This window comes from Pygocentrus nattereri, chromosome 3, assembly GCF_015220715.1.
Source record: "Pygocentrus nattereri isolate fPygNat1 chromosome 3, fPygNat1.pri, whole genome shotgun sequence".
Classification (NCBI taxonomy): Eukaryota; Metazoa; Chordata; class Actinopteri; order Characiformes; family Serrasalmidae; genus Pygocentrus; species Pygocentrus nattereri.
The window spans coordinates 42601746-42622717 of NC_051213.1; the positions used below are offsets into that span (position 1 = coordinate 42601746).

General features: G+C 39.3%; 1 protein-coding gene across 2 annotated transcripts in view; it reads left to right on the forward strand.

Annotated features, from left to right (window-relative positions):
* The first annotated feature begins 3907 nt into the window (after positions 1-3907).
* Positions 3908-20972, forward strand: part of snx27b (sorting nexin 27b) — a 37083-nt gene continuing 20018 nt past the window's right edge. The window contains exons 1-4 of one of the 2 annotated variants that reach the window (XM_017702022.2): positions 3908-4495; positions 11569-11800; positions 13948-14140; positions 16173-16237. In XM_017702022.2, the coding sequence (XP_017557511.1) occupies positions 4143-4495; positions 11569-11800; positions 13948-14140; positions 16173-16237 (843 nt within the window). In that variant the 5' untranslated portion in view covers positions 3908-4142. The remainder of the gene's footprint in view (positions 4496-11568; positions 11801-13947; positions 14141-16172; positions 16238-20972) is intronic. The other variant, XM_017702023.2, reaches the window with a different exon arrangement.

A 20972-nucleotide genomic window follows, 5' to 3' on the forward strand; every position in this document is an offset into this window, starting at 1 on the left:
CGAACTTTAAATGTATTAAAACTAGGGGAAATGTATTTCAGGGACAATCAGGGAGGGGTTTAGTTAAAGGTGCGCTATGATTGGTTAGCTTCATTTTGAAGGTGCATCATATTTTTCCTGATCTCCAGTTTTCTCCCAATTCAGAATAACGAGGATCGACACAGCTGTGCAGAATGTAATGGAGTGAAAGTAAAAGTTTACACATTATTATTAAATACAATTATTATAGAAGTCATTTTCTCACCATTAAAATTCGACATCATGCGCAAATTTAATTTAAAAACGACTATATTGGACCATTCTACCCAATTTATTCAGAGTGGAAAACACTTCTGTAGTCTTCAGACTTAAATCATTTCACCTTAATGTGTTTATTTTGTTAAAACAAACGATCATACATTACATTTTATCAATAATAAAACAATAATAACACCTCTGAAACTGTTTTGATGGTGTCAATTTTAGATCATTTTGAGAATTCAAAAATGCTAGCCAGACTAGCAAACACAGCTTTGAACAGCTGTACACACATAAAATCATAATATTTCTTATTAAAACTCAAGGACGTGTACTTAACTGCACAACATCTGTGTTTTGGTAGCAACAATTGATTTGCAACACTGATTTGCAGACTTTGGGACACATTCTGCTTCAAAACAATGACATCTAACTCCTCACCATGTGGCCATGAGGGACAGGGATGCAGTCATACTTACTACTCTAAAATGCAGGGGCGTGGCTAAAACAAGGCTCCGCCTGGGGGCTAAAAATCTGTGTAGTGGTAGTGAAATGAAAACATGGGACATAATATAAATTATTATTTTGTATATATTTAGCTTATTACTTTCTCAATTAATGCCTTGGGCATTAGTTCACTAGTTCATCTAGTTCACTGGTGAGGATTTTGAGGCTAAAGTGTTGCTGAAGTTTAATAAAGACTCTGAATGTCCTGTCTGTCCACACACCAATCAGACACAACATTATGACCACCTCCTTGTTTCTATGCTCATTGTCCATTTTATCAGCTCCACTTACTGTATAACTGCACTTTGTAGTTCTACATTTACAGACTGTAGTCCATCTGTTTCTCTGATACTTCGTTACCCTTTTACCCTGTTCTTCAGTGGTCAGGATCCACGTGGACCCTCACAGAGCAGGTACTATTTGGGTGGTGGATCATTCTCAGCACTGCAGTAAAACTGATGTGGTGGTGGTGTGTTAGTGTTGCGCTGGTATGAGTAGATCAGCTCTGAGTAGATCAGGTCTGAGTGTCCACTCACTGTCCACTCTAATAGACGCACCTGGGTTGTCAGTTCACCCTGTAGATGTAAAGTCAGAAATGACAGCTCATCTCATGCTGTACAGTATGAACAGCCTCTCATCCTTCATCAGTGGTCAAAGGACGCTGCCCACAGAACGACTATTCTCAGTCCAGCAGTGACACTGAGGTGTTTAAAAACTCCAGCAGGATATAACAAGTCATAATGTGATGCCTGATTGGTGTATCTTGCTGAAATGTTTAAATTTGAGCAGTTTTATTTCAACAGTTGACACTACATTACACAAAACTCTCTTTTTGTACTCTGTTTTGTATTCAGTTATTTTTGTTGATTTTTGTTAGGAAAAACCTGGAATGATTGACTTTGCATTTAGTCTCAGTTTCTGTTGGTTATCACGCTTCTGGGTGTGTAAGTTTTATTGCTGGTTACGCTTTTTGGTGATCTTTATTTATATTTGCAGCTTTTCAATTGTTTCTTTCTGACACATCATTAAATGCAGTGTCTTGTTCACACCATCAGTTGGGCTTGTTTGGTGTGTCAGGTGGAGATTCACAAACATTCTGACATTTGCGCTTTGAAAGTATCTAAAAAATAGCCACTACTCTTTCTGGAAAAAATAGGTAAAAAGTAGCCTCTGCTCTTTCTGGAAGAGTAGCTAAAAATAGCCACTACTCTTCCTGGAAAAGTAGCTAAAAATAGCCAATACTCTTTCTGGAAGAGTAGCTAAAAAGTAGCCTCTGCTCTTTCTGGAAAAGGAGCTAAAAAGTAGCCAATACTCTTTCTGGAAGAGTAGCTAAAAAGTAGCCTCTGCTCTTTCTGGAAAAGGAGCTAAAAAGTAGCCAATACACTTTCTGGAAGAGTAGCTAAAAAGTAGCCTCTGCTCTTTCTGGAAAAGGAGCTAAAAAGTAGCCACTACTCTTTCTGGAAAAGTAGCTAAAAAATAGCCAATTCTCTTTCTGGAAAAGGAGCTGAAAAGTAGCCTCTACTCTTTCTGGAAGAGTAGCTAAAAAGTAGCCTCTGCTCTTTCTGAAAAAGGAGCTAAAAAGTAGCCTCTGTTCTTTCTGGAAACGGAGCTAAAAAGTAGCCACTACTCTTTCTGGAAGAGTAGCTAAAAAGTAGCCTCTGCTCTTTCTGGAAAAGGAGCTAAAAAGTAGCCAATACTCTTTCTGGAAGAGTAGCTAAAAAGTAGCCTCTGCTCTTTCTGGAAAAGGAGCTAAAAAGTAGCCACTACTCTTTCTGGAAAAGGAGCTAACGAGTAGCCTCTGCTCTTTCTGGAAAAGTAGCTAAAATGTAGCCACTACTCTTTCTGGAAAAGGAGCTAAAAAGTAGCCTCTGTTCTTTCTGGAAACGGAGCTAAAAAGTAGCCACTACTCTTTCTGGAAAAGGAGCTAAAAAGTAGCCACTACTCTTTCTGGGAAAGGAGCTAAAAAGTAACCACTACTCTTTCTGGAAAAGGAGCTAACGAGTAGCCTCTGCTCTTTCTGGAAAAGTAGCTAAAATGTAGCCACTACTCTTTCTGGAAAAGGAGCTAAAAGTAGCCTCTGTTCTTTCTGGAAAAGGAGCTAAAAAGTAGCCACTGATCTTTCTGGAAAAGGAGCTAAAAAGAAGCCTCTGCTCTTATTGGAAAAGGAGCTTAAAAAGTAGCCACTACTCTTTCTGGAAGAGGAGCTAAAAAATAGCCTCTGCTCTTTCTGGAAAAGGAGCTAAAAATAGCCACTACTCTTTCTGGAAGAGGAGCTAAAAATAGCCTCTGCTCTTTCTGGAAAAGGAGCTAAAAAGAAGCCTCTGCTCTTATTGGAAAAGGAGCTTAAAAATTAGCCACTACTCTTTCTGGAAGAGGAGCTAAAAATAGCCTCTGTTCTTTCTGGAAAAGGAGCTAAAAATAGCCACTACTCTTTCTGGAAGAGGAGCTAAAAATAGCCTCTGTTCTTTCTGGAAAAGGAGCTAAAAATAGCCACTACTCTTTCTGGAAGAGGAGCTAAAAATAGCCTCTGCTCTTTCTGGAAAAGGAGCTTAAAAAGTAGCCACTACTCTTTCTGGAAGAGGAGCTAAAAAATAGCCTCTGCTCTTTCTGGAAAAGGAGCTAAAAATAGCCACTACTCTTTCTGGAAGAGGAGCTAAAAATAGCCTCTGCTCTTTCTGGAAAAGGAGCTAAAAAGAAGCCTCTGCTCTTATTGGAAAAGGAGCTTAAAAATTAGCCACTACTCTTTCTGGAAGAGGAGCTAAAAATAGCCTCTGTTCTTTCTGGAAAAGGAGCTAAAAATAGCCACTACTCTTTCTGGAAGAGGAGCTAAAAATAGCCTCTGTTCTTTCTGGAAAAGGAGCTAAAAATAGCCACTACTCTTTCTGGAAGAGGAGCTAAAAATAGCCTCTGCTCTTTCTGGAAAAGGAGCTTAAAAAGTAGCCACTACTCTTTCTGGAAAAGGAGCTAACGAGTAGCCTCTGCTCTTTCTGGAAAAGTAGCTGAACTGTAACTAGCTACAAATTTGGGAAAGTAGCTGCAAGGTAGCTAACTACTAATCTTTCAGTAGCTATCCCAGCCCTGGGTATAATTAAGACACATGCGCTGTTTTCCGTTGTGGTTTCGATTTTATTTAGCTTTAGGCTAAATCGCAGCGCCAGCTTGGACTACAAGTCCCGTCATGCAACTTTTATTTTGTTGTCGTTACGCAGGGAGGAAACGCTCTCAGGGCGAAAACAGAGCGAGCCGCTGCCTCGTGATGGGGGCGGTTTGGTTTCGTGCCGTCGGTTTCTCCCGTCTCAGACCTGGCGCTGGCGGACAGCCGATGTGTCACCACGGCGCTTAAAAAACGGAGGCGAACGGAGATACATCATTTTTTAAGTTATAACCTTTAAAATAAAATGGCAGATGTTGTGGATGGAGACGACATTCGTTCCGCCGCCCCGTCGGTGATCCACTCGTCCTCTCGCGGCGGCTGTGGCGGCTCCGGTTCCTCCTGTAACGACGCTCCTGTCACCGGCGGCCACGCACCGCCGCTGCCGGTCGCCACCGTCGCCTCTGGCCCGCGGCTCGTCCGCATCGTCAAGTCGGACTCCGGCTACGGCTTCAACGTTCGCGGGCAAGTGAGCGAAGGCGGGCAGCTGCGCAGCATCAACGGGGAGCTGTACGCGCCGCTGCAGCACGTCAGCGCCGTACTACCGGGCGGCGCGGCGGACAGAGCCGGGATCTCCAAGGGAGACAGGATCCTGGAAGTGTGAGTTAACGCTAGTTATCCTAGCGCGCTAACGGCTAATGCGCCGCTTCACACAGCACCGCTCTCATGTAGCGTTAATTAACCTAGCGTTAGCTGTGGATCCGAAGTCAGCTTCTTAGTCCAGTTTTCCCATCCCACCTTAAATCTTCCTGGCGACAGAATGTAAATGCTGAACCATTTAAGGTGGAACGGGGAAATTTTAACAAGAAGCGGGCGAATTGGAAGCTTATTTCAGCCTCGTAACCTAGCTAACTGCTCCCCTCACATACAACTGGGAAGAAACCGTCGAAATGAATTCTTACAACATAGAAATAAAGAAAACACTTTTAAAGTTTGTTTTAAACCGACTCACGCTGACCAGGTAGCTTCGGGGACAAATTAGCTTTGACCTGCAAACGAGAGTAGCTAATTAGCCTAGCTGGCTAGTAAGCTAACCTAACAGCCTTCATAACTACAGGGGCGACTGCGCTTGTTTTTTCTGGGTGGCTTCTCAGTAACTTTATTAGAAACATATGAGATTTATTTTACACACTTGTCAGTCTTTAATCTTTCATTTACAACCAAAGGGGAGAGCTAATTATATCATTTGACTCGCCGTCTAGTCACCTGTGCCGTAAGCAGGTCCCTCTGATATTTGTCGCCTATGGCTATTTGATTTTGAGCTGTGGTTGCGGTTGTGGTGGCCTGTCAGTGTTGGAAGCTCTTTGAGACGTTGAGGCTGTTATTGTGCCCGTTTTTAGTCACGAATTCCAGCAAATTTGTTGTCATTTCTCCTTCGCATTAGCTAGCCAGTCATATTCACTACCCTCTTAAAAAGAGGCATTCCTCAAGGGTTCCTCGGTAAAGGGAATTGCTCTGTGTTGAACCATTAGCTCTGTACACAACCATTTCATGCTTAAATAGTTCTTCAGATTGATGGAGAATGTGTTGCATATGGTATTTTTTTTGCTAACCACTTTATTGATTTTTGTTATAGACATGTAAAATAAGCATGGAGAAAAATCATTAGGGCCAGGTTTAGGAACAAGATTTAAGCTCCATTTCACTCTATAGGGAACCATTTAAGCTTTAAATGGTTCTATATAGCACTCATTCTGAATAGAACCATTGCTTTTATTAAAGAGTCCTTGACAAACTCTTTATTTATTATTTTTTTTTAAAGAGTGATGATAAATCCTTCTGAGCCTGGAAGTCGTGTAGTACAACATATTTCACTCTTTGGAGGCAGATTTCTCATTTGAAGTTCACTTATAAGGCTTTAAATGCAGAGTGCATTATACCAGAATGCTTAACATGCAAGAGTTTTCATTTGTATTGCTGGATAAATGCTGAAATTAGCTCATCTTTTCTAGTTTAGAGGAAAACTTGTTGTAGATGTCAGTTAATGCAACAGTACTTCATTCCAAGTCACCTTATCTTTTGGTCTGTTGTTCATGAAATTTGGACACACGATAAAAATCAACTGACATTTGATTTTTGGAGCTTTTGCTCTGATAGTGACAATGTGTTGTCACAAAATCCTTTCAGAAAGTTCTGCGTTATTTATAGGTCTATACCATTTTGACGGACCCATATCACAGAAAACCCCGTTTTCCTTGCTGTCTTGAAAATGTAACGTGTAAATATAAAATTTTTCAACATATTGTTTACTTGCAAGTCTATACACGCGAAAACAGCCCAATTCGAATTCATTGTTTTTGTGTTGTTGCAAAAGCCCATGCTTTTCTGTCTGTCCACCTGTTTAGCCTACAGCAGTTTAGCTCCGCCCACTTGCGTTGATGTTATAAGGAGTGTTTTTACCTGGACTCCTTTTTCAAGGAGGCATGATTCAGAGCAGCCAGTTAGAATGGAGCTCATTTACAAACATCAGTGTTAAAGGTGCAGGAACAAAAAGAGGCCTGTTTAATTCTAAGGGATAAAGAGAGGTCATGTCATGATATTTTTGGAGCGTAAGATTGCATAAACATCACAAGTGGATCCCAGGGGGGGGAAATAAAATGCAAGAAAAATGAAGGATCTGGACTCTTGTGTTGTCAAAGGAGGCTGAATATAACAACTAAGATATTAGACTTAGGTTTGCATTCCCTGCATAATACGAGCTATGTTTGCAAGTCAGAGACAGCTGTTTGAATAGTTGCCTCCTTTCGATGAAAAGGAGGTTTGTGCTCGAACGCCTGAGTTCATTGCAAATTCCGGTCACATACAGCAGCGCCGTAAGCAGACAACCTCTCTCTTTTTTATCATCTTTACTAGCTCATGCAGCTCTTGGCCTCTCATTTGAGGATGAGCTACAGGAATAAGTATTTTAGGAATGGTTACCAGAAATGTTGTGTTCAGACAGGTCTTGTAGCATCTATGAGAAGGTTAAGTCATGATTTATTGTTTTTACATCACACACATGGAGAAATGCACCATTAAAAACAGGTTTGCTGGAGATTTCGTAAGCCGAGACTTTCCGGTCCTTTAGTAATTGGCATTGCTGTGCATGTGATCACTGTGCATACCTGTTAATATTCACAGGGGCACCTCAGTGATGCTGGAGTTGGTTGCCATGGTGAGGGATGTGTTTCTGTGGCGTTGGAGGCAGTATGGCTCAGCATCAGCACCAGCTCAGGGCATACTGGAAGGAAAGGCAGAGAGAAGCCATGCAATGTCGTTAAGACTCTGTCTCTCTCTCTCTCTCTCTCTGTCTCTCTCTCTCTCTCTCTCTCTCTCTCTCTCTCTCTCTCTCTCTCTCTCTCTCTCTCTCTCTCTCTCCCTCTCCTCTGTTCATTATTTGAAAACCCTGAGCTTGCCATAGGATGTTTCAGAGGAGGCTTTGAATATAACTGAGCTAGCGTCAGCTTTTGCATTTGCCGAGCAGAAATCTTGTTTACATACATGCCACATCACAAGTACTAGATGCCTGTGTCCAGTGACACACCATGGAATTAACTAAGCACGTCTCTGTCACTCTGTTTTTTTCCAGAATGGAGCCTTTTTTGCGCCTCTGAGTGAAATATTTGTGCAAATAGCACCAGTGCTGGTTAGAAGGGAATATGCTGAAGTTGTCAGTTTTAGGGTGTTACATCAGCACTGTTGGTGTGAAGTTTTCCACATAGTGGAACTTATTTTCTGTTGAATAATTTCATTTTGGAATGACTGAATTCATAACTGTGCCTTATGAAAGCGAAAGGCTAGTGTGACCAGCCTGGTAGTGTCGGGGGAATAATAACTGTAGGCCCAGTTTTCTCAAACATGCAGGTTTCAGTGTAGGAACTGGACTCCTTGGCCTAGCATGATGTAGTACAGCTGCAAAGGCAGCATTTACACAGGCGGTTTCATAGCCTGTTTCATTATCCTGTACATAGCTGATCTGTTTCACAAGGAATTCCATCAGATTTTCAAACTTTCTGCATAATTCAGTCATTGTAATGTAAACAGTCATTCAGAGTGGTTTGATGTGAAGTGATTCGTTTTACTGACTCTTTACAGTGGCTAATAGAACCAGGGTCTATAACACAAATATTGCTATTATATTTATTAACCAAAATGACCAGTGACCCTGCACCTCAGTGATAAGAGAGGTAACATAGTGGTAAGTCTTCTTTAGGGTCTATTTTGACTCTCTCCCATGAATGGATCTTAAATAATATGCTTCGGATCAAAGCGTTCTCTCAGAACTATTGTACAACAGTTTGTCAAGCATCAGACAGCATGTTAATTGTTTTGTGGAATAACTTTGTGTAAGGGAGCTTTTAGATTCGTTAAACTCTCCAGATGTCTGGTTCCTTTCACAGCCACTCTGAGCAGATCTGGCTCAGTGAATGTTCATAGAACTGAGCTTTTCATCAAACCACTCTGGATGACTTTGTTTACATTTTAATCTTTTAACTTCATCACATGATTGATTATAGAGATAAAATGATAATGTTCTTTTCCAGAATTACACTGATACCATGAGCAATTTGTAATAATTTGAAATTTCTTTCCTTTAAAAGGTTTAAGCTGTATTAATTGAAGTATTTAACATTTATATATGTCTAAAACTATGCTAGAAGTACTCAAACACTTACTGTCATGTGGCATTACCTTGTGGTTTCTGATGTTATAGCATGACTTACTTTGCAGTTCTGTGCTATTTCTGTCTAGATTTTGTGACGCATCAGAGTAGATTCATTGTGTTTTATGTCCTCTAATATCCAATACCAGCCTGTTAGCAATATCCAATATCAGATCGGTGCCATCTCTGATCGATCGCTATCTACAATCATTTCGAGTCCTTGTGCTTTCAAAAGAGGAGCGAACCTGTTGAATCAGAACGCATGTATAATATAAGTCACTGAACACTTGTGTTGGCTTCAAAATGCTGGCATATTCCTTTAAATGAGGTGTAAACAGAGTAGTCAGAGATGGTCAGTTCTGATTTGTGTTGTCGTTTTGATTTAGTCCTGAATGTGATAATTCGGTCCCTGCTTATCCAACCTGTGCCTATACCAGTGGTTTCCAGTCCCAATTCTGTGTAGAACTGTCTTGTAGCACCCTTGATGTGGCTCACTTGTTAATTACTACGTATTTCCTGAGCAGAGTCAGGTTAGTTAGAGTAGGAATAACCTAAAAATATGCAGGGCCTGTAGGGTCCCCCTGAACTGGAATTGGGGAATTTGTTTAACTGAATACACAGGATTTTAATTAATGTTGATAAAGGAGTGAGGGTTGTCTATCCAAAATCCTAAATTGATTAGAGACTCTTGAGTTGGAGTTTCTGAACAAAAATAGGGCAACAGTTTAACCCAGGGGAACACTGGCAGTACAGTACTAAGTTAATGTGTTGTTTAATTTGAAATGTCTGCAGAACCCAAATGAGCCAGCAGGTTAACCCAGAGGAACACCGACAGTATAGTACAAAGTGAAGCTGGGGTTTCACTCTAAACAAATATGCTCTATAATGCTTTACACTGCTTTTGTATGATACTTGCTGCCATACTGGCAGATTGTAAAACAGAAAGTGTAGGGAGCGATATGATTTTGTTGTATTGTTGCACCATAAAAGAATACATTGCTTGTCATACCAAAGAAATTTTGGGTAAAGTGAGGGGAAACAGCAGCAGGAATTTGTTTTAATTAGTTGATTAGTCAAATAATAGTTGACAGATTAATGGATTATAGAAGTAACCAATGTTGTTGACTGTCATTGATAGTACATTTTGTATGTGCACAGAAGCAGTCTTTTAGCATTGGGTGACTTTTTTTTTTAAACCCGAGAAATATTGATTCTTTTTTTTTTTTTTTTTTTAATGTTTTTGCCCCGTATAAATGCAGTCATTCAGATGGGCCTGAATATGTGAGAGTGAGTCTGTGACCGAGTTTGGGACAGTGTAAAAGAAAGAGACTGTGCTTCACATGATTCTTTATCTGTGTTACTGTATTAAATAACATTGGTTAATGTTTTACACAGAGACAGTCTATAATGAACGCTAAATGAGGAGAGAGAGGGCATCTTGCTGTTTCAGCTTTTCTCAAACTGTGTGTGTGTGTGTGTGTGTGTGAGTGTGAGAGAGAGAGACTGGTGGCTGCTGATTGCTGTTGAGTAACTCCTAAGGACTCTGCTCTGATGATCTGGCTGCTGATGTTTGCGTATTATCTCATATCTTTTCACTTAGGAGAGTATGGCTCTTTGCCATGCCTTTACATCTGCCTGGAGGTGGCGGAGGCCAGTCTCCTGATATGTAAAGATATTTTCATAATACAAATAACAGTTTTTTGGTTATTCTGTCTTGCAAGTTTGCAGTCACAGTATAGAAGTTCTGCATTTAAAAATGCTGTTAAAAGTTATGAGTGTAATAATTTTTTGCTTAACATTTCATATTATATCCAGTTAAGCAGTTGTACCTGTTATGCTCTCTCAGACTACAGAACCAAAGCTAAATCCTAGAGGTGGTTTCACAACTCCAGTGATTTATTGGCAGTTAGATCTAATAGTATATACCATATCAGTATCAGATAGTGCTTAGGTACCATATCAGCACAAGTCTAGGCCGGTGAAAAAGTGGGTAGGCCAGCTTGGTAGATAACATTTCCAATCACGCTACTGTACGTGTACTCTGACATCCATGCAGTCATCACTCTGTTTAATCCAGCCTATGCTGATAAAAAAAACAATAGCAGTCAACTGGAACACTGGATTCACATAAACACCCTCAACCACAGGCATGGAGGCAATATAAATAAGTTAAAATCAGACAGCTGAGACGTATGTAGACAAGAAAAAACACAGCAAACTTAAAAACCTAAACCTGATCACCCAAGGCTAAAGCATACTGCCACGGCATGCAAACTGAAAGGAGACACAACAGAGATAAAATCAAACAGCTGAGATGTGCAAAGACAAGGGAAAACAACTTGAAAAAAACTGATTGCCCTAGGCTAAAGCATACTGCACACAGTGAGCATGTAAAATCTATATGGTCCTTTTATGTTTGTTGTTAATGACTGCATTGCAGGAACATTACATGTTTGCTTTGATATTTTCATAAAGCCCATTTCTGAGTGTTATAATTTTCCAAATTTGAAGAAAAGAAAAATTTTTCTTTGGATGGGTAGAAATGTCATGCTCTGCTGAATTCCACTTTTAAACGTCCCCAGTTACATATATGTTAAATGCAGCTGACATTTCAAATTCAGGCGCAGACACACAGATAGCAAATTGAAGGCTTGAGGCAATGGCAGATAGCAGCGGTTTCAAGCGGTCGTTTGAGGGCTGAGAAAATAGAAAAGAAAGTGTGGTGCTTTGTTTAAACCTGTTCATAATCAGTCTTTTCAAATCTGATTCTGAACCTTTTATTATTGGTATTTTGATGTCATGCCAGTTTTTAGGCTTGCTAGTTAACTGCAGACTAATGATGGTCAGTTATTGGTCAGGATAGTTTGCCAAAATTTGCACCCCTACTACGCACACTAATGCTGCACACTCTTTTGTTTGTGTTAATAAACATAATGCTGTTCATTATCTCCAGGAAATTGTTTGTTTTTAGGATGTTAGTGTTGCTTTATTTATATCTCTCTCTTCCTGTGTTTCTCCTCCTCCGCTGTAGGAATGGAGTGAATGTGGAGGGGGCCACTCATAAGCAGGTGGTGGATCTGATCCGAGCGGGGGAAAGGGAGCTGGTACTGGCTGTCCTGTCAGTGCCTCAGCCGGAGACAGATAGTCTCGACCCCGGAGATGACGGCTCTGCCCAGTCCTGCTACGACTATAGCGACAAACAGGCCGTGCCCATCTCTGTGCCCACCTACAAACATGTGGAGCAGAATGGCGAGAAATTTGTGGTAAACCTGGGCATCAGCATTAGAGATTTTAGCAATTTAAACCTTCTGTTCTCTTGTTCTCTTTCTCTCTCTCTCTCTCTCTCTCTCTATCTTTATATATATATATATATATATATATATATATATATATATATATATATATATATATATATATATATAACAAATAACATAGTCTGTTCAAATCTGTTTTGTTTTTATTTTCATATTGTCACTGTAGGGAGAAAACCTTGTATCTTTCATTTTGATTTCATATAATTTTGCATGATATGAACTCACCAGCCACCCTACACATTGTATTAAAATTTCATGGTAAATGGACCGATAGAAATGGTCCAACGTCCTAGATATAATTATTTATTATAGCTTCGTTCCAGACGTTAGCTTCTATTACAGTTTCGTTCTGGAAAATTATTCTGGGAATAATATGTAAAATCACAATATGTTGGATTTTGATTTTATTAATAGGCAAATCTTAGCATTTCTTCCTAACCTTGTATCTTTCATTTTTTGACATGGGATGAATTTACCAGCTGCCCTATACATTGTGTGGGCATTTCATGGTAAATGGACCTATAAAAATGGTCCAAAATGAATAATAATCGTAATAATAAAAATCATTTATTCATTAATTTCTTTGCTTCATGTTAAGAACAATTTTTATCTTTCTATTAAGTAGCTTATTTTTTTGGAGATATGTGTATTTGTTTTGGCAGTGAAAGTATACAGCTTTGCTTGTGTGGTGGCATTTTGCTCAATGAGTGGAATTAACCAAAGGTTAGGTTGCAAAAAAAAGGTGGTATAAGTTTGTTAAGTTATATTGAAACTTTTGTTATAAGATCATTGAAGCCAATCACAAACAAGCCTAGTCATAATTTAGCAAACTCTCTGGCATTCGAAAAACAGGATAAGTAAAAACAGTTCGTGTCTATTTTAATTTTATTCATCAAGACAAGACACCCTTGTACTCATCTACACTGCCATTCAAAAGTATGTAATCACTGTTTTCAGTGATATAAAACCTGTGATGCAGATTCATTTATGAATCGTACAATTCTAACATGATGGCTGTAACTTCACATCTTTCAAATAATTACTAAGAAGCTGTGAAGAAATGCTGGTGTTTGTGTACTAATAAAATAAAATCCAATATACAATCACCGGCCACTTTATTTAGGTACTTGCTAGTAAAAGGTTGGACCCCCTTTTGTCTTCAGAACTGCCTTAATTCTTCGTGGCATTCTTTCAACAAGGTGTTGGAAACGTTCCTCAGAGATTTTGGTTGGTTATTTGAGTTACTGTTGTCTTTCTATCATCTGGAACCAGTCTGCCCATTCTCCTCTGACCTCTCACATCAACCAGGCATTTTCGTCCACACAACTGACCGCTCACTGGATATTTTCTCTTTTTCTGACCGTTCTCTGTAAACCCTACAGATGGTTGTGCGTGAAAATCCCAGTAGATCAGCAGTTTCTGAAATACTCAGACCAGCCCGTCTGGCACCAACAACCACGCCACGTTCAAAGTCCCTTAAATCCCCTTTCTTCCCCGTTCTGATGCTCGGTCTGCACTGCAGCAAGTTGTCTTGACCACCTCTACATGCCTAAATGCATTGGGTTGCGGCCATGTGATTGGCTGATTAGCTGTTTGTGTTAACAAGCAATTGAACACCTAATAAAGTGGCCAGTAAGTGTATAGTGATATTATATGTAATCTCCAGAATTACATTCTGATAAAATTACAGTACAGAACAAAAAAAAAACAGAGCTAACGCCTTGAATGAAGCTAAAAATAAATATCAATATCTAGAGTTTCCACAATTCATTTATAAAAAATTAATCTAGAACTTCTGGATATTAATATTGAGAATGCTTCTAATTTGGTGGTCAAATCATGAGGCAAGAATAATTGCAAGGACATAGTGAGAGTGTATATTTTTTATAGAAAATACTAAATATACAATTAAAAGTAAATTAGATGTCTTAACAATAATCTTCATATTAAGTTTATAATATAAAATCTAAATTATGTCTGTTTTTGTTGTATAGAAAGTAAAAACATTTGTTCCAGGCTTTTGACCAGTGGTGTATTTGTTTTATTTTTATCTTGCTTGCACCCCCTCAGGCTCTGCATGTCTGTGCTTGTTCTAGGTGTATAATGTGTACATGGCTGGCAGGCAGCTGTGCTCCAAGCGCTATCGAGAGTTTGCCATCCTGCATCAAAACCTGAAAAGAGAGTTTGCCACCTTTACGTTCCCCAAGCTGCCAGGAAAATGGCCCTTCTCACTGTCTGAACAGCAGCTGGACGCTCGCAGGAGAGGCCTGGAGGAATACTTGGAGAGAGGTGAAACACACACACACACACACACACACAGAAATTATTGAAGTGTCTCTGACTCATTTTTTGAGCAGTTAATTTATTTCCTTATTGTATGAACGCACAAAGCTTTTTATTAGTTTATTGCACAGTTTAATGACTAACTAACAATATTTCGTACTGTGGGAAAGCAAATAAGGAAGACGAATCGGTATGTCAAATTTAAAATTTTGCACATAAACTTGCAGAAAAGTGTCTTCTGTGCACTCTCAGAAAGAAAAGTACAAAACTGTCCTTTTATTTATAAATTATAATAATACAAAGTTGTACTGACTCCATACACCTCGTCTCGTCTCCAGGCTTTTTATTTTATTATTCTGTTTTAAAACATTAGGTTATGAAAAGGTTCAAATATGTACTTTTCACCTGGAAAAATTCATATAAGGTGCACAATTGGAACTTAAAACCGCTGTTGAGGGAACATTTATGTTGTTTGAAAAAAGCACCTTTATTTGTAACTTTGTAGATAATTTGTCAACATGTTTTTGCTTAGAAAATCAACAAAATGTGCATTTTGGCTAGGGGTGTTCAAACTTTTGCATGCAACAGTTTTGCGTCATTCATTTCATTGTGCATCCCTAATTTTTAGATGACGGAAAGGAGAAATGAAATGCAGCAGTAAAAATCCATTGATAATCCTATACATCCACAGCCAGTCATACATCGTCAATGTTTTAAATGGGCTGATCACATTGCAGTTTGACATTGACATCTAATCCACCTGACCTCACCATCAGAGGTCACTTTCATCGCAGCTGCTTCTGCCAGATAGTGAGTGCTTTATATCAGATGCACTAAGACAAAAGGGAGACAGGGGTGTTTCTCTAAGGCATAAGCAAAGCATACAAATCCATGCTCCATTATAATTTGACTGTTGTCATGTGATGTGCCCTGTATGCAATGCTGTGCAAATCTCAGTGAGGGGGCCACCCTTGATTTATTTATTTTTCAGTCAAAATAACCTTTAAGTTATTCACTTTTCAGGAAAGATTTCTCAGAAGTCCTAACAACCACCTGTACGACTTTGTCCCTAAAATTAAATCTTTGAGCTATAGAGGAAATGAAGCCTCCACTCTTGCTTCATATCTGAAACAAGTCTTTGTTTCTGTTCATCCTTCCACTGTGCAAAGACAACTCAATACTAAGGCTCTCTGTAAAGACAAACAGTGCAATTTTAGGCTATTTTCACATTACAGGCCTCATTGCTGAAATTAGAATTTTGCCCGAATCTGATCTCTCTGACACGATGGTTCACACTCGTTTAGGTATGTGCTTTAAATCTCTCATTGTGAACAAACCGGTGTCCTGGAATGACCCGTCTGTGCACATCCTACTCAGTACCGTCACATGAATGAATCACGTACATCATCAGCACAAACTAACGAGTAGAACGAGCTTTGCTGAGAAAATAACTCTGATCAGCTCTCAGCTTCATTGTTAGAGTCAGACGAGGGCAGAAAAGGTGAGATGTGTTGCTTTTCCACTGTTTACAGGCTTTAACTTCTGCTGCCATGGTAACACTGAATGATGGCGCACGTGCAGGGGGGAATAAAAGCTCATGAATTCCGATGCAAGCATCACATTAAGGTCTCATGACCACAGATCGGATACGTATCCGATCTAAGACCACATATGAAAATGTCTTAGGTCAGATTTGGAAAGATCAGATTTGTGTCCACACAGCCCTGAAAACATCAGATCTGAGTCACATTAGGGCAAAAATCGGATTTGTGCCACTTTAACCTTGTAGTGTGAACGTAGCCCTAGAAATCTTGTTCTTGTTTCTGTTCAGTATGTTTTTTTGGTGGGTGGTTTCTGGTTTTTGCACAGTATTGTATATATTCATGTTCCACTTTTGATGTTATTTTTTGAAGTCCTGCTGGATAAGTGGGAGATATGATGCACCCTAGGTTCAGTGTTAAAAGGATCGGGATGATAAACGGGTGGTAAACTAATTTGATCTTTTTCATTCTTTCTCTCATCTCTCATTCTTTTGCAGTTTGTTCAGTGCGGGTGATTGGGGAGAGTGACATCATGCAGGAATTTTTGTCTGAATCAGATGAGGTAAGCTGTGAAAAGCAGGACACTGCGAAAAAAAAATCCATTTACAGTGAACAGGAAACCATAGCACATTTTTTCTTCCATACTGTGACATTGGGTACACGATATGGACAAACATGAAGAGAGCATGATGCTTAAAAATGTTCTCATGATACACAAGATGTATCTCAATATTTTTAGAGACCAAATGTGCTAGTGTCACGTTTAAACAAAAACTCTACATTCAACAATTTATTCAACATTTGTTATTGTATTATTGATAATATCCATGATATACTCGGAAAAGTGTACTGTACATCATGTTGGCAAAAAAGGTCACTGTAATGGTGACGTATCATGTTGACAACCTCTACTGTGACGTATTTGTGAATGAAACGCACTATGAGGGAGGGTCTCTCTGCTAGCTGAGCATTTTCCCTCGATTATAGGTGATGATGGTGTAGCATGGTATTATTGGTTAATATTATTTTTCTCACTCAGTGGTGGACAATTAAAAATTAGATTGTGTTTTTTAATAGAGGCAGCAAATGTCATGACATTTTGAAGGAAGGTTTAGAAAGGGACATGAACTATCAAGCTAAGAAAGGCTTTGAGTTCAGGATACATTTGATTCAAAGAGCTCCAAGTTCCACTTCATTTGAATAGTCTGTATAGATTATCTAAAGAGGTTCAATTTATGAAGAAAGTCAGCTAATTCTCAATGGTGTTAGAGTTTAGGACCAGCTTAGGACCAGGGAAAAGTTAAATTTAGGTTTTTCATAAGGTTTGAGATAAATGTTATATGTAATTCGTTGAAGTTAAATGCAAGTTTAAACATATATGAAGCATTTCCAAGAGTTATCCAAATAAAATGTTACAGAGCATATTCTCTTCAGTGGACTAGCATTTTGATTGTGTTTTAAGCCCAGCCAGCATGCTTTCTAATTAAGATGTAACACCATATCACATCAGCCGGATGGTGCTACAGCTTTAATTCACTGTTTTATTCTGGGTGTTAGTGTTCTTTTAGAAGCAGTAAGTGTCAAAGAGGCAAAGAGTTCTTGCTTCTGACTGAGAAATGTGATTGCTACTGCAGGGAATCTGTCCATTTTAAAAATGGAGCTGAGCACTAATCAGATCAGCATGTTTTTTTTTGTATCAGCAATGCTAGTAGTTTTATAGCAGTACTGGTAATGGGGCCAAACAATATGAGCCATGTTACAGTAAATAACTGTTACATTTTCTGAGACATAAAAGAAGGCAATAGTTAGATTTTCTTAATAATGTGACACTTTATTAATCCCAGAGTGCACGTAGTATTCCAGCTACATGCATACAAGACAAACATAGAATATAAATCAGGTAAAAAAGAATAAAATAAAAGTAAATAAAAATATAGAGTGAAACACAGTACTTTTAACTTAACTATATATACACAGATCAGGCATTACGTTATGACCACCTCCTTGTTTCTACACTCATTGTACGTTTTATCAGCTCCACTTACTATATAGGTGCACTGTGTAGTTCTACAGTTACAGACTGTAGTCCATCTGTTTCTCTGCGTACTTTGTGAGCCCCCTTTTACCCTGTTCTTCAGTGATCAGGCCCCCATGGTCCCTTACAGAGCAGGTACTGTTTGGGTGGTGGATCATTCTCGGAACTCCAGTAACACTGACGTGGTGGTGGTGGTGTGTTAGTGTGTGTTGCGCTGGTCTGAGTGGATCAGCCACCACAGTGCCCATTCACTGTCCACTCTATTAGACACTCCTACCTTGTAGATGTAAAGTCAGAGACGATAGCTGTGTTGGTCATCCTCTAGTCCTTCATCATTGGTCAGAGGACGCTACCCACAGGACACTCTTGGCTGGATATTTTTGGTTGGTGGACTATTCTCAGTTTTAAAAAATCCAGCAGCGCTGCTGTGTCTGATCCACTCAGACCAGAGCAACAAACACTAACACACCACCAATGACTTTGTGCCACGGGCCACAGAACAATGCTATTCAGCCTGAAATGATTTGAATTTTTTATTATTAGCCAGTTGCACCCAGAACTGCACTACAGTCCCCAGCATGCACTGCAATATAATGTTTCTCCATCCCTCCCTCCAACTTCAGTCTCTGGGTAGCAGTTCTACAAGAAGAAAAGATGTCTGGTGTCTAGTCAAAGCATCTAGGCAGTTTAAAAATCCTACCTCCTGGGGTTTAACAGTTATCTGTAGCTAATGTAGGCTATTGGTTTATATTTTGCTGCTGCGGTTTTGGCATATTTTGAATAAACAGTGGCCATTTCGGGTCTTGCCAGGATGTTACGTAACAATACAATTTTTAAAAAAAAAAGAAAAAAAAACAGCTGGCACACGGATTTGTGGGGATTTTTTAAAATAGCCCTTTTAGTGGTTGAGTTTGACACCCCTGCTTTAAGATGAGTTGGACTAGTGTTTATGATCCAGAACTAATAAGCCAGCATCCTGCCTAATGCTGTTGTGGCTGAATATAATCAATTCCTTGCAGCAGTGTTCCAGCCTCTGTTGTAAAGCCTTGTTAACAGAGTAGAGGCTGTTACTGCAGCAAACTCCCTGTTTACACCATTCATTTCAAAAGAAAGGCTGGGTGTGCAGGTGTCTATAAACACGCTAATGTAAGTATTACATTTGTTTAATATGGTGTGTGAAGTGTATATAATTACAAGAAGCAGTACTAGTATTAAGTAAGCAGAGCTCATCCTAACAATTTGAATACTCTGTTCAGTAGCCTAAACACATTTTGTGTGCTGAGGAGCTCTGAGCCACAAACCTGTTTGTTGTGGCGAGTTCTGGCAGTGGATAAGGAGACGAACACTGGCACTGTTGCAGCGTGTCCTCTGAGCTTAGTACCAGGCCCTGCAGCTACTAGGGTGGTCCTCCTTGTGTTCTGACGAGCCTGTAGCTTCAAAAGCTTCTCAGTCCTCTGCTCCACTCTCTGCAGCTCGACTATGAACTCATCTTAACCTCTGTGTTGCCCTCGCTGCTGCAGTGCATGATAAAATAGGGCAAACTAGCAGAATAAAATAACTCAGTATGATAAATAAAAGCATGTAACTAAAATTAATTAAACCTACAGCGATGTTGGTGATAAATAAAACAGTGATTCTAATTTATGTGGCTAAGCTGTATTGGAAGGGCTACACTCATGGCCTGTATAGCAACATACAGCACATGAGCAGCTGGGCTTCAGTCAGGCTGTTAGTACATTGTTTGTTTTTGTCTGCTCAATCTACTTTGAACTGCGAAAACCCTGATCTGGAACTCTGATTGGTCAAGATGATTACAGCGCACAGTAAACAGCACTGTGATTTGTCATAGGATTTATTTGCATATTGGACTACACTGCCATCCAAAAGTATGTAATCACTGTTTTCAGTGATATAAAACCTGTGATGCAGATTCATTTATGAATCGTACAATTCTAACATGATGGCTGTAACTTCACATCTTTCAAATAATTACTAAGAAGCTGTGAAGAAATGCTGGTGTTTGTGTACTAATAAAATAAAATCCAATATACACTTTATTGGGTACACCTTGCTAGTAAAAGGTTGGACCCCCTTTTGCCTTCAGAACTAACTTCATTCTTCGTGGCGTACTTTCAACAAGGTGTTGGAAACGTTCCTCAGAGATTTTGGTTGGTTATTTGAGTTACTGTTGTCTTTCTATCACCTCAAACCAGTCTGCCCATTCTCCTCTGACCTCTCACATCAACCAGGCATTTTCGTCCACACAACTGCCGCTCACTGGATATTTTCTCTTTTTCTGACCGTTCTCTGTGAACCCTAGAGATGGTTGTGCGTGAAAATCCCAGTAGATCAGCAGTTTCTGAAATACTCAGACCAGCCCGTCTGGCACCAACAACCACGCCACGTTCAAAGTCACTTAAATCACCTTTCTTCCCCGTTCTGATGCTCAGTTTGCACTTCAGGAAGTTGTCTTGACCACCTCTACATGCCTAAATGCAGTGAGTTGCGGCCATGTGATTGGCTGATAAGCTATTTGTGTTAACAAGCAATTGAACACCTAAAGTGGCCGGTGAGTGTATATATGTTGCAGATTAAATATCCAGATGTAAACCTTTTTTCTTTTCACTATTGAAAGTACAGAAAGAAGTTATGATAATAAAATACTGTTGTTTTTTTTAAATAATACTCTTTCATTGGTCATAATGTTTTCTTGTCACAAAATTAGTATGAATAGCTTTTTGATCTGCTAGATTTTCATCACTTTTTGAATGTGAAGTGTACTGAATTAATTTTGTTAAGTTTATTGTTGATGCTACATATCTTTATGTATTAAGCTCCATCTAAAGTTCCAGTGCAGTTCTGTCAAAATGAGTGATCTTAGCTCTTTTTTTATTTTGCTGGGATTTGTGCTGCTGCATTTTTGTTAGGTGTAGAGGATGAATTGTGTTCTTAGAAAGAATAATGCGGTAATTAACGTCTGGTTACAAATGATCACGTTTCTCTATCACTGTAGGATAGCAATAGCTGAACTTTAGCAATTTTTCTCAAAAGATAAACAGCAACATTAGTGACTCTACCTGAGAGATTACAGAGTTCTGAATCCCAGGTTTTGTGCTTCATATATGGAATGTAAAGCAAGTTTCTAGTTTCTCACAAAGCAGCTTTCTCTGAATTTTGGTGCCAAGAACCAGCAATTCAGTTTTTTATTGATTGTTATAGAAAATTTTGACATCCATGTCTGACACAATGCTGAACCGGTCAA